The sequence below is a fragment of the Cucurbita maxima genome, unplaced genomic scaffold, assembly GCF_002738345.1.
Source record: "Cucurbita maxima cultivar Rimu unplaced genomic scaffold, Cmax_1.0 Cma_Scf00023, whole genome shotgun sequence".
Taxonomy (NCBI): Eukaryota; Viridiplantae; Streptophyta; class Magnoliopsida; order Cucurbitales; family Cucurbitaceae; genus Cucurbita; species Cucurbita maxima.
The window spans coordinates 1,114,411-1,127,758 of record NW_019272039.1 but is presented as its reverse complement, the minus strand read 5'-3'; the positions used below and the strand labels follow the sequence as shown (position 1 = coordinate 1,127,758).

The following is a 13,348-nucleotide window of genomic DNA, read 5'->3' as shown; positions in this document are numbered from 1 at the left end:
ATCCATCAATTAAAAATCACACTAAATAGAAGCATGAAATTGTCCCACTTTTATTTGATTAATTAGTCCATTAACTTTATTAATTGTTGTAATCGTGTCTTTTAACTGTGTTAAGTATTTCGATTATTCTTCTGTATTTAGTTTAATGGTATAATATGCTAATATAATTTGTTAAATATTACAATTAGCCCATGCAATGTGTAACACTTAGATAATACAAATAGCTATTAGCAATAGTTAACAAAATACGAGAGGCTGAATTAATGAAATAAAAAATTTAAAAGTGTGCACTTATTCAAATGCTACACAATATGCTAATACTTTTTATTTATTTATTGAAGGAACAATATTGATATCAACATTTATACATTAGTCATCTATTTAATATCAATGATCGATCAACACAATATTATAAAATAATCAACCACTACTTTATATATTAAATGTTAAAATCAATTCATATAACATGAAGATTCCATTAGATCATAATAGATTATTTATAAGATTTTATTAAATCATAAAAATTAATTTGAAGATCTATATTTGAATAATTTATTAATTGTTGCAACTTTGGGAGATAATAGTAGTTTTTTACAATAACTGTGTCAATTATTTAAGAATATTTGTTTCTAATTTAACCTATATTAAACTATAAAAGATCATTTTATCTTTTTTTAAATATAGAGAAAGGCAAATGTTTCTCTAAAATTGATTTAAAAAAAAACAATTTTAGTTAAAAATTAGTAATAAAATTTACTACAATTACGGTGTTTAATTTGATCAGTAAAATCCGACATCCCTATTTTTTAGGCTTAGGATTTTGTTATTTGTCTTTTTAATTGATTTTCAAAATTTTGTATTATTTTTATGAGTGGTTTATTTTATAATTACAACATATTAGTTTCAAACATGATTTTAAAAATTTGGATTTTATTTTTCTAAAAACATGCGAAACAAAAACCATTATATTTCAATATTTTTTTACTATTAAAAAAATGGCATATAGTTTACTGAAATGATTTTTTTGACATAAATAAGGTCACCGTCATTGAAAAAGGAAAACGGTTTAATCATGACCATTTAGGAAAGGAAATTAAAATTTTATTTAAACCATTATTAATTGAAATAAAAAACAATTTATTTTAATGCCCAAAAGAGTAGGAATACGGACGCGCCGCGCGTGGAAGAATCAAATGAAAACTTCTCCCTGAAGGGAGCCCATCGAGGCGCTGAAAATCAATTCGATTATCCTTTTGTTCCAATCATTTTGTTTAATGTTTATTCGAGCCACTCGGTACTCAGTAGTGTTCCAGTTCTCATTGCCTTTGCCGGAGACATTGCTTCACCCAACTCCTAATCTATGTCAGTTCTTTTCGAAGATTTTATTTTTCTTTATGTTTATCGATATAGAGCTGTGGGTCGAATGATCCGTTTTCTGTTTTTGATTTCATTGAGTTTTTCCCTGGTGGAATTTTGTTCATGTTTGATTCTGGCCTCTTTAACTTCTGCATTTTGACCGGAAATCAGTATTTTCTTCGACATTTTGATTCTGTTGGTTCTGAGTAGCTTTCCTTTTCGTTTCTTTTAGATTCTTCCGATTCTTTATTTGGTTTTGATTTATGCGTGAGCTTGCACGGTCTTCTTCATAACATCAGTAAGTGTATGTAAGAGAGATGGAAGAGTGAGATCGAGTCTTGTCATCCCCATAATTTCTGGATATATGTAGATGAACTAGTAATTTCTTCTCAGGAGTGTTAGGAACCACGAAACTCCACGATAGTATTATATTATCCACTTTGAGTAAGCTTTGATTTTGGTTTCCAGAAAGGTCTCATGTCGGTGTAGATAATATTCCTTACTTATAAACCCATGATCAACCCCTTAATTAGTGGATGTGGGACTCCTCTCCCAACAATCTTCAATAATGAGATGCTCCGACTTTTAAGAATGTAGGCGGATCGATATAATGAACATCCATTCTTTGAGTCATAGCAAATTCGCCACCCATTTGGTTTTGAGTAGTGCAGGGTCAACTTTGAGTCTAATGACGTAGAAAACTAAAAGATCTTACATGTACAACAAAGAATGACAATTCATATAAATTTGAATCATCCAATAGTTTCTACTGTCTCATTTTCTCTGTTTCTGGCAGTTTTATCACTGGTTTAATCTATGGATCTACGATGTCCCTTAACCTTTACCATTTAATCCTTTATTTGGGACATGCCGTTATTATTATTATGATTCGTTTTACACATTGCTATCATTATGATGTTATTGAAACGCATTTCCTTGGTTAATGGAAATAATTTGACCTTTTGAGTTCTAATTATTAAGACAAGTTGGCTAATGTAGAAATGTATTTGGTCTTTCCTTTCTATTTTCTATGTTTTGAAAAGAATGACAGGGAAGGAAACATGTGGAGTGAATGGATCAAAATGTGTGGAGGAGGACACCATGCTGAAGTCTTTGTTTGATGCCTTTGGTTCTGCATTTTCACTTAATGAGATAGCTTCTGCCTATTTGAAGGCAGGCTATAACGCAAACTTGGCGTGTGAAATCCTGTTCCAAATGCAGGGAAGCACCTCTAGCTCCGCATCCAACGGTGAGTTAGGAAATGGAGATAATTTGGGTCAGTATAAAGTGTTTGAGAAGTCGTATCAGGTCAAAGGGAACCAGAAAACAGGAAAGTCAAAGGTCCAGCCTTTTTCAGCAGGCACAGTTTCTAACGTTATTGGTAAAGAGTATGCTCGTTCCAAGCCATCAGCAAATAATATTACCAAGGTATACAAACCGGTAAAGGTGGGGGTAAAGGCCTTGCATGAATCTCCAAGGGAAGGAAACTGTACAGGCATACCTAGTGATTTCCACCTGCATCATGATATGGAAGATTTTCTCTTCAAAATGCTTGGTGACGGGTTCAAGTTGAAAAGGGAAGTGATTCGAGAAGTTCTTGGTAGGCTGTTATCTTTATCTTTTCCAGTAATCTACAATTGTACCTTTTAAGTATCAACTCATTGGAAAGTAACTAGATATCTTTTGTTTGTCTTGAAGAAACTGTCCTATTACGATTGATCTAGTAGACTAAAATTTTTTTATTGCCTGTGCAAAATTGGTTAACCTTGCTCGTATTATGTGCTCAATGATCATGAAAGTTTACTTGTGTGTGAAGACTTTTAGAATCAATCGGTGTCTTTAGAATCACGTTAGAAGTTTGCGGGTCAGAACTTTACCATGACTAATATAATTTATCTGTCATATATTTGTCCCAAGTATAAATTAACTTTTGGCCTTTTGAACCGTAAGGGATATTGAAATGGTGTCGATGAAATATTTCTTAACTCTCTACTTTGGTAGTTTTAAGTCACACTTGTTTTCTTGTGTCATCTCAACTTTAAGCACTGTGAAGACTTGGGAACTTCGTTAGTTAGCATCTTCAATAGAAAATCCATGAACCAAGGGCAGCCATGCCGTGCTTTCAGTATTTGCACAGCCAGCCTAACGAAGGAAAGTTGTTGAAGGCAACTTGATTTGAGAAAAGAAAATTATTTCAGTATATATAAGCCTTAGAAGAGAGTTTAAAATAAATAATAATAGTATAAAAATTGCTATCTATTGCAATAGAATCGTATATTTATTGTGTTGTTTGTAGTTGACTAGTATTATTATGAAGTATGGGTATTGGCTTCTTATTGAAATGCTTACTATTGATTACGATATGCGAACTCTAACCAGTTAATAGGACTTTTATTCTTACTGCAGGTAGTTGTGGATATGATATGAAAAAGGTACGCAAAATGCCAGTTTTAATGACTTTTCCTGTCTCTGATGGTTTTCAAGAATTGCAGTTCTGCACGGAGTCTATCTTCTCTTTAGAAAGATTGAAGTACATAATTTGCACATCTTCATCGTAATCTATAATGACATCTGAGATAATGTCTTATTTAAAAATATAAGCACATGCTGCCACATACCTCCATGTTTCGAAGAGACTTGCCTACTGAACCGTTGCATTTAGTTTTGTGTGATGATAAAATCATTGTGAAAGTTACATAATTTCTCTGTTTCTCATAAAAATGAAATCATTTTGCTAGTTCTACGTGATGATTCAATCATCTTGCATCTTCCAGAAAATATCTGCTCTCTAACATCATCATGAGAAGACATGCGTTTTGCATTTTGCATTTTGCTTCTTGACTGTATTGTAGCAAGAGATTTTACCATTAAGACGTTTGCCAACTTATGTTTACATGTAAGACTTCTCAAGGATATCTTTTTGAGCTTTCAGAGCATGGAGATTTTGCTTAATCGGTCAATAACACCAGTGGATGAAAGACTTGGTTCTGGAAAAAATTCCACTGACATGGTTAGTATGACTCGAGTACTTGTTTTCACATAGCAAATATTGTGAATAGTCGTTATACTCGTGAAATCTTTGTAGTTTTGTTGCTGGTCAGAATTATGGTGGAATATTCTATAATAATTTATAAGTTATATCGTTATTTGAATGGTTTTATGAGATAGATAAATCTATGATGTGTTAATTTCCTTCAGTTTTGAATACTCTTGAATTGTTTTAAAGCCTCCAACGATTCCATTTCCTCTCAAAATCATCGTTTTCAAAGTGAACTTGGGTGGATCCCATGTGTCTATGGCTAGCACCTTTACTAAGACAGACTTACCTCATGCATGCCCAAACTCCTTTTGGAACCTCGACTTTTGAGGTTAAGGTCTAGGGCCTTATCTGGCCATTTATCAAGCCTATATTTGTCCCTTGTGTCGACATTGTTACCTCTGTCTTGCTTATGCCTCACCTTGGCTTCAATGCACACATTATATGGTGTGTTGAATGATGCACCATCCTCCTTGGTCACGTCATGACACTCGTCTGTCTTGGTCCTCACGTGACCGGATGAACGCTACTTAAGGGTCACAACCTAATCTCTTCATAGTTATCGTTCTCAATGACTTTCTTGAGGCCAATCGCTCCATGAATTGTGACACCCCTTACCTCCAATTCAACAGACAAGAAACTTGTTGTCTTTGAATGCATCATTTAGAAAACATTGTCTTTAACTTCGTAGACTGTTTTAACCTTTTTTTTTATTATTTTCTTTTAAAAAAAATTCTATGTAATACTATAGCCATTGTTGCGAGTTATATTTTTACCCTTCGTAAATGGAAAGGTTTTGATGGGTAGGACTGATTTTTAGATTCTTTTTCATAAATTCACGGGAAATAAAGTTGTTGCTGTACTTTTGAATGTGTTTTCTTTCTTTCTTACCCGATTGTTATCTTTTTGCAGACTGTAGCTTCGTGTTCAAGATCAGATTTAATTTCACGTCAGAGAAATAAGCCAGAAAACCATTATCTTGGAGGGTAAATATCTTTCTTAGTCTGTTCCCTCGTTATCCCAATTTCAATTTGGTAGCTTTGCGTCAGTGTTAAGAGTAGAGAGATGACTATTGTTTTTCATATTTTTTAGAACAAATATTATGTTCAGGATTTTCCTTGATATTCTAGTAGTCTGGATAATACCTCTTAATGTACAAAGTTAACTTGTTATTTGTTCATGAGCTCTAAATTAATGTTCATTTCTGGTCATCCAGGAATGGAAATATAGCATCAAGCAAAAAAGACATGGAGTTAACTAACCGGGAGAAGGCCAGAATTGACCTTCAAAAGGAGGTTTTGACCGCTTTATTTAATGCTTCTGAGGAACCAGAAGAGGAGTTACCAAGAAGAACAGTACCAAGAATGAAGCAGTCTAGAGCACGTGATTGGTTGCTGAGTGAGCCATTCAAAGACATGGAGGCAGAGTCCGAGAAGCGTGTGGAGTACGAGGAGAAGCCTAGTCTGGATGGTAACTGCAGAGTCATCATAGTTAACATTTACTTATGGGGTCATAGAAGAGTCAAGAATTGGCTGTGACTTCTGATGAAAATAGATTAGCAGTGTTAATCGTTTACCTTCTGTAGTTATAACATTCTATTATCTTATAATTCAAATGTTCAAATGATTAAAGACTCTTTTCAACGGTATCACTGATTGTACAAGTAAATTACTAAAGTTTATAACCGGCAAGTGCTCTAACTGCACAGTTCAAGAAGTACTGAATAGTCCTGTTAAAAAACTATTCTATGAATGTTACTGATACTGGTTTGAGATAATTTCTATATGTTTTTATTTGTCATTTTGGCCATTACTTTATTTTTGATCCGACAGTGCACTTCCAATTGCAGATGAGGCTGAGGAAAGTAGCTACCAACTTCTTCGTAAAGCTGTCAGGGAGTACCGGGGCACAATGAAGGAATATTATGCAGCGGTAGGTGGTTCTTGTGCCTTGTTTTGACTTCAAAAACTTAATTCCAGTGTCATTCGGATCATTTCTAAGATGAGAAATTTGTTTGTAGGGCATAGATGCATTTGCTAAAGGGGATTCTGTTCGAGCAGCCAAACTCATAGATGAGGTAATGGGGTAGTGTTTATTATCTTGTATTTCTCCTTTTCTTTTATTTTTTACAATAAGTAACTGAGATTGCAAAAAGAAAAGGGAGAAAGAAATTACCCCACAAACGCCCCTAGGCCAAAGGATTATAGAAAGCTTTCCCATTTGTAGCTGTAAAAAACTGCATATTACAAAAGAAAAGCCCATTTCTCCAAGGAATCTTATTTTCATGTGTTCTTGAGATTAGAGCCACCATTCAACATGACGATGTTGGCAGTTATAACATAGCATCAAAACTAAAGCACATTGGATCTTAACGATATCAAACTCATGTTCCTATGATATATATGCATGAGGTAGGGGCACTTTTTTCATAAAAAGGCTCAAGAAGCAGATGAACAATCAAGTCAGTTGCTTTTTGAACCCAGGTTGGTGGTTATGGTCTTCACAAGTATGCCTTTTCAACTGTTGTAATTCAATTTCAGGCTCACTTTTCCTGTAAGCAGTAATGCAGATACTGAAGACGATGAAATGTTGCTTGATTTGCATGACATTGGTGGCAAGGAGGCAGTGAGAGTTTTGAAGTCTCAAATTTCTTCACTCTCTGGGATCCCATGTGAGTTCCTCTGTTCTATTTTTTTTTTTTTTTTTTTTTTTTAAATTTCCAGCCCATAATTACTTTTTTAGTTGTTCATATCATATATTCATATATTTTTTTGTTTACTGGTCAGCAATCAAACATCTTAAAGTAATCTTTGAGGCAGATGATAAAGATACCTCAAAACGGTCATGCAGACGTTTGGTAAGAACTTAAAAGTTTTATTCAACTAGATACAATGGTGCTAGACTCTGCTAGTAGAGGGCTTCCATTCCATAGTTAGTTTAACTAGTTAAATCATATATCATCGATCAAGAGCAAATGTAGTTTGATCCATACTTTTGAAATCTAGTTAGATTACGAAGTTTCGTCTAAGCTCGGTATGTATTGTGATGTTCCTTTTCTTTTTGGTCTTTTTTTTTTGGAAAAAGGTTACGAAGCTGTTGGAGAAAGAGTCAATTCAGTGGACTGAGGAAGAAAATGGGAGCTCCATTGTAATTCGGTTGGATACTATTGATCGAACAGGACTAAGTTTCGTGAAAAGAATGCATTGAGAACAAATGGGGGCTTCAAAGGAAAATGGATAGAACTCAAGACAGGAAATCCATTGAAGATGTAACTTAAATTGCATCAGGGCAAAACACCCTTGCATTTGTGTTTTTTTAATCTTATATTCACATCCCTGAGTATATGTTTTGGTGTGTATGGAGCTTGAGATTTGAGGCCACATCATTGGGGTGAGAAACCTTGAAGAAAATCAAAGCTTTTGTGATTCTTGGAACTCGCTTAAGGTAACTAGTTTGTGTAAACTGTAAAGCCAAGTCATACATCCTGAAATGGCTTTTAGCTTGCTAGTTATGAAAGCTATAGTAATACACTTTAGACACACCAGCTCCAAACTTACCTTATTACAGTGCATGTGATATTTTGCCTTCAAAATGACTCTCATATGATGATTTGATTTGATCCCCTTGAATGTTCGGTTTTTTTTTTTCTCGAACAATTCTTGGTGGAGATCGGATCATTAACTTTTAAGAAATGATAATTGATAGTTTAGTTTTGTGCTCGAATTGAGATTTAGATTTTAATTTTAATAAATCATCATAGAAATACTACTCCTTCTCATGAAATTTATCTATTTAATAATAATAATAATAGTAATAGTAATAACCACTTGCTTACCAGTAAACTAAATACAATTATAAAAAATTTAAATAATAAAATTACAAATTTAGTCGTAATTGTTTTGGAACATTAAAAAACAACTAATTATTTTATAATTTTTAAGTTTTTAATTGTGTTTAATATATTCTTAAACATCCAATTTTCGACTTAAATTTTTAATTTTAATTTAAAAATATATTAGGGGAACCATAATGATTAGACATACAAATTAAATGTTAGATTCAGACTAATTAGACCTAATCTATAAGAAAAAAAATTAAAACGAAAAAAAGAGAGTAAAGTTATTAAAACGAAAACGTAAAAGAATAAAAGAGAAATTTCAACAGAAGTGTGCTAGGGCTTTTTCGCGATTGAATCAATTTCTAGTTTTGATCAATCCTCTCTCCGTGTGCAGCGGGTCCGGAAGAACAATGAGTGGTTCTGTGAAGGACGTACAATCTAAAGCGGAGCTTGACGGCCTGCTTCGGAGTGATGCACTGGTTATCCTCCATTTCTGGGCTTCATGGTGTGAAGCTTCTAAGCACATGGACCAGGTCTTTTCACACCTTTCTACCGATTTTCCTCACGCTCGTTTTGTCAGGGTGGGTCTCTATATCTCTTTAATAGTTGTTTTCGGTGATCTTTATCTGCCTGTGATTTTTTATTACTTCGATTGTTTATCTTCTTAGTTGTTCATGGAGATTATAGGTTGAAGCTGAAGAGCAACCCGAAATATCGGAAGCGTACTCGGTTGCTGCCGTTCCTTACTTTGTCTTTAGCAAGGTCAGTTAGAGTAACCTGTTTTTATTTTTCTTTGTGCTTCTTTTGCGTTCATTTGAGTAATGGTTGTGCCAATATTATTTGAATTATTTATAATTTCCAAGTTGGGTCTGTAGATCATGGAATCCTATTACGTTTTTTACTTGACGAGTATAGTTTCCTACGGATAGTCAAACCAATTGTATTCTCTAGAGAGATGGCAAAAGTTTGACGTTTTGGCTGTCTGATCTTTGAACTTGAAATCGCAATTTTCCTTGTTCTTTTCGTTGATAATGAAATTGTATTACGGGGTTGACTAGTACACGAGTAGTTTCCAACCTGCAGTCTGTCCAATTGTATTTACTGGCGGTATGGCAATATTGTTACGTTTTGGTTGTCTGATCTTTAAACTTGACATTGCAATTTTTCTGGCTGGTTATGATTATTTCTTTTAAAGCTAGAATTATCCTTAAATATATTGGAAAAGTATAATATATTTTCTTACGAAATTACAAGTAAATTGACTTAATCATGTTGGATTAGAAATATATATCAACGGACAGCAAAATAAAAGAATGCTGAGGATAATGTGGTTGTAGTGGAATTTCGAATTCTTGATCGGTAATTCTTGCACAGTAACTATTTGTGTTTTTAAAACTCCATTTTAGTGTTCTCTTCACTTCTCCTTTTCCTTTTCCACATCTTTTCTTTGCAGCAGCTTTGAGTGCATTGTTGCAGGTGAAGGTCATTATTATATTAAATGCCAAACTAGTTAGATACGCTTGTATTTGTGGGTTTAAAGGATGCATCTCATCCACATCAAACAAAAAGCTTTGTCTTCTTGGTAGATGCACATATCTTATATAGCCACATCCATATCAAACAAAAAGAAAAGACCTTATGGAAAAATCTTATAAAGGCTAAATATACTCCTACTTCAAACAAAAATCACCCCTCCATCTTATACAAAAGGGCCTTGGAAGTACATAAAGAAACATCAAAACCTCATCACCAACCGAACTCGCCATAAGGTGGGTGATGGGGAAGCACATCATTTTGAACCGATCCATGGATTGAAAACACCACACTAGCATTGAAGTATCCACTTTTGTACAAGCTCTCTCATAGCAGAAAAGCCACGATTAAAGAAGCGTGGAATGTTGTCAACAAATTTTGGGACCTGAAGCTTGGTAGGAGTTTAAAGGATAATGAATCAATGGAGTGGGCCAAATTAAGCCTTGACCTTGCCCATGTGGTATTGACAAACAAAGTAGACTCATTGACTTGGCTCCCCCGACAGGGTCTTTTGTACAAAATCCTTGATGATGGACATGATGGAAAAAGTGGAAGCAATAAATCCCACGCTAGGAAAGACAGTATGGAAAGGACATCAGCCTAAAAAGGTGAAGTTCTTCCTTTGGGAAATAGTGCATAAAGTCATTAGCACAAGTGAAAATCTTTAAAAAAGAATGTCTTGCATCACTCTTTCTCCAAATTGGTGTCCATTATGTAAGAAAGAAAATGAATCACTAAGCCACTTGTTTATGCAATGCACATACGCTCAGAGTTTCTGGACAACGATTCTTAACATAACCGGATGACATCTCACATTTCCTAGGGAGGTAAAGGAATTTTTGGATATGACCTTAATGTACCACCCTTTCAAGAATGCAAAAGCCCTATTATGGAAAAACCTCACTATGGTTTTCTTTTGGGATCTGTGGAAAGAAAAAAAGAAATTAGAGAATATTTGCAGAAAAGACATAGACCTACACAAATCTTTACGACAATGTTGTTTACCAAGTTATATCTTGGTGTAAATTGTCTAATGTTTTTACTTCATATAGTTATACCTCCCCATTGCAAATTGGAAAGTTATTTTGTAAACACCATGGATTATACATCCCTTTTGTAAATTTCAATCAGGAATGAAATTGTCTTCTTTTTTTTAAAAAAAAAAAACTGCTATTTTTATTATAGTTAACTTCATGTTTCAGGATGGCAAGACTGTTGATACCTTAGAAGGGGCAGATCCATCTAGCTTGGCTCATAAAGTTGCTAAAGCTTCTGGTTCAATTAATGCTGGAGAACCTGCAGCCCCAGCTAGCAGTGGGATGGCTGCAGGAGCTGCTATTCTTGAAACAGTGAGAGAGTTGGCAAGGGACAATGGCTCTGTTACTGAAAGCAAGGTGCAACCTGGACTGAGCAGTGCTTTGCAGAAGAAAATTCAGCAGCTTATTGACTCTAATCCAATCATGCTATTCATGAAAGGAAGTCCTGAAGAACCAAAATGTGGGTTTAGTAGAAAAGTTGTTGACATTCTGAAGGAAGAAAATGTGAATTTTGGAAGTTTTGATATCTTATCAGACAATGAGATTCGAGAGGGATTGAAGAAGTTTTCTAACTGGCCAACATTTCCGCAGCTCTATTGCAAAGGGGAGCTACTAGGTGGGTCTGACATAGCCATTGCAATGCATGAGAGTGGTGAGTTAAAGGAGGTCTTCAGAGACCATGGCATTGGAAACATAACTTCCGATGAGGTAAAGCCTGCTGAACCCGACAGGACTGCAGGTGTTATCTCAGAAAACTCTGGCTTGAGTGCAGCTCTAGCCTCTCGTCTTAAAATGCTAGTTAATTTGAGTCCTGTTATGCTTTTTATGAAAGGAAAACCTGATGAACCAAAATGTGGTTTCAGTCACAAGGTTGTAGAAATCCTTCGTGAAGAAAATGTTAACTTTGAGAGTTTTGATATCCTTTCTGATGACGAAGTCCGCCAGGGGCTCAAAGATTATTCAAACTGGTCCAGTTACCCCCAACTGTATATCAAAGGTGAATTGATTGGTGGATCAGATATTGTCTTGCAGATGCATAGAAGTGGAGAACTCCGGAAAGTCTTAGAAAATAAGGGAATCGTCAAGAAAGACACTAATGAAGATCGTCTGAAAAAATTGACCACTTCTTCCGCAGTTATGCTCTTTATGAAGGGTACACCAGATGCTCCAAGATGTGGTTTCAGTTCCAAAGTTGTTAATGCCCTTAACGAAGAGGGGATTGGTTTTGGGTCATTTGATATCTTAACTGACGACGAAGTGAGGCAGGGGTTAAAAGTTTACTCCAACTGGCCGACCTTTCCGCAGCTTTATTACAAGGGCGAGCTTATTGGAGGCTGTGATATTGTGCTGGAGCTACGAAGTAGTGGAGAACTGAAATCTACTTTATCCGAATAGTATCAATCAACATGAGCTGCTTTGGGTGTGTCCACATCCATTCAATTGTCTCGACTACATCAACGTAGTGACACTATACATCTTCTGAAGTTAGCTTTTTATAGTTTTGATTGATCTCTGACCCCTTCAATGTGGGTCCTTCATACTGCATGTAAAAGCAAGGGATTACCCTAGCGACCGATGAGTTTAAGTTATATGTTGTGTGTTGTTACCTGTTACTGGCAACTATATTCCTTTTTCTAGTTTCTTTAGTTGGGTTTTCATTGACAAGAAAGCGTACATTTATGCTAAATGTTGGGACGTATATTTCCCTGTTTCGGCTTTAGAGTACCTGTCCTCAATCCTGAAACATCTCAACTCTCGTAGTATAAAACATTGTGGGATCAGGTTTATGTCCACCCTTCATAGTGAGCACAGATAGTTCATTTTCATAGTTCTGTCCATCTGTGTGTATATTGGATGACTTGAAACCTCTGTTTGTACTACTCAACTCTATTGAGTAGTCATTATATGACGGAATCAATTATTTGGCTTGAATTACATGTATTTGAAATAGCTGTTACATTCTTCTTTTAAGGTTGCGGCATCAAAGAATCTTCAACAGGATCTGCCAAATTTGAAGCGAAGGTGACCAAAAGAATGGTCGGTCTGTTGCCAATCACTCTTTCTCTCTCTCAATGCAAGAAATTCAAGGGGGTAGGTGTTATGGAGAAAGAGATGGCGCTCGCCGTTCCTCTTTTTCCATTTTCAAAGTCAAAATTTCTTACTTTATAGAAAAGTTGGATGCTTTTATATTGCATTTCGGACTTTTAAGATCAGTAGGCCAATTGCAAACCAAATTCTCTAGGAAATCCTCTGGCAGCTTCTGGTATCTTCAAAATTAATCACGTGTGATCTTTCCCAATTTCCCTTATCCCATAAACCAAAGCTTGGGCTAACGAGATGCATTCCTACTCCCCTGTTTTGTTTATAATCTCAAAGTATTTCTTTACTTCAATTCTTTGAGCTTGCGTGTTTCAGTCTATTATTTGGATAAATTAGTATTAGTTTATAAACCAGTATAAACTGTTTTGTTAATTGTTCATTGTTCATATCAACTCTTACAGATAGCAACTTCCCTAGAACTAATTAGAGTGGACAATGGAAACTCAA

The 13,348-nt window shown here is 35.0% G+C and overlaps 2 protein-coding genes across 2 annotated transcripts; both read left to right on the top strand.

Moving 5' to 3' along the window:
* Positions 1-1,166: 1,166 nt before the first annotated feature.
* On the top strand, positions 1,167-7,985 carry LOC111496867 (putative nuclear RNA export factor SDE5). Its single transcript, XM_023147404.1, has 12 exons — positions 1,167-1,362; positions 2,400-2,956; positions 3,763-3,788; positions 4,289-4,366; positions 5,306-5,379; positions 5,610-5,863; positions 6,243-6,325; positions 6,414-6,470; positions 6,809-6,876; positions 6,955-7,064; positions 7,180-7,250; positions 7,478-7,985. Exons 2-12 carry the CDS (start codon positions 2,401-2,403, stop codon positions 7,598-7,600), a joined length of 1,500 nt encoding a protein of 499 aa, XP_023003172.1. The 5' UTR covers positions 1,167-1,362; position 2,400; the 3' UTR covers positions 7,601-7,985.
* Positions 7,986-8,557: 572 nt separating this feature from the next.
* Positions 8,558-12,607, top strand: LOC111496868 (monothiol glutaredoxin-S17-like). Its single transcript, XM_023147405.1, has 3 exons — positions 8,558-8,812; positions 8,919-8,993; positions 10,967-12,607. The coding sequence occupies exons 1-3, from the start codon at positions 8,642-8,644 to the stop codon at positions 12,194-12,196; spliced, it is 1,476 nt and encodes a 491-aa protein (XP_023003173.1). The 5' UTR covers positions 8,558-8,641; the 3' UTR covers positions 12,197-12,607.
* The last annotated feature ends 741 nt before the right edge of the window (positions 12,608-13,348 follow it).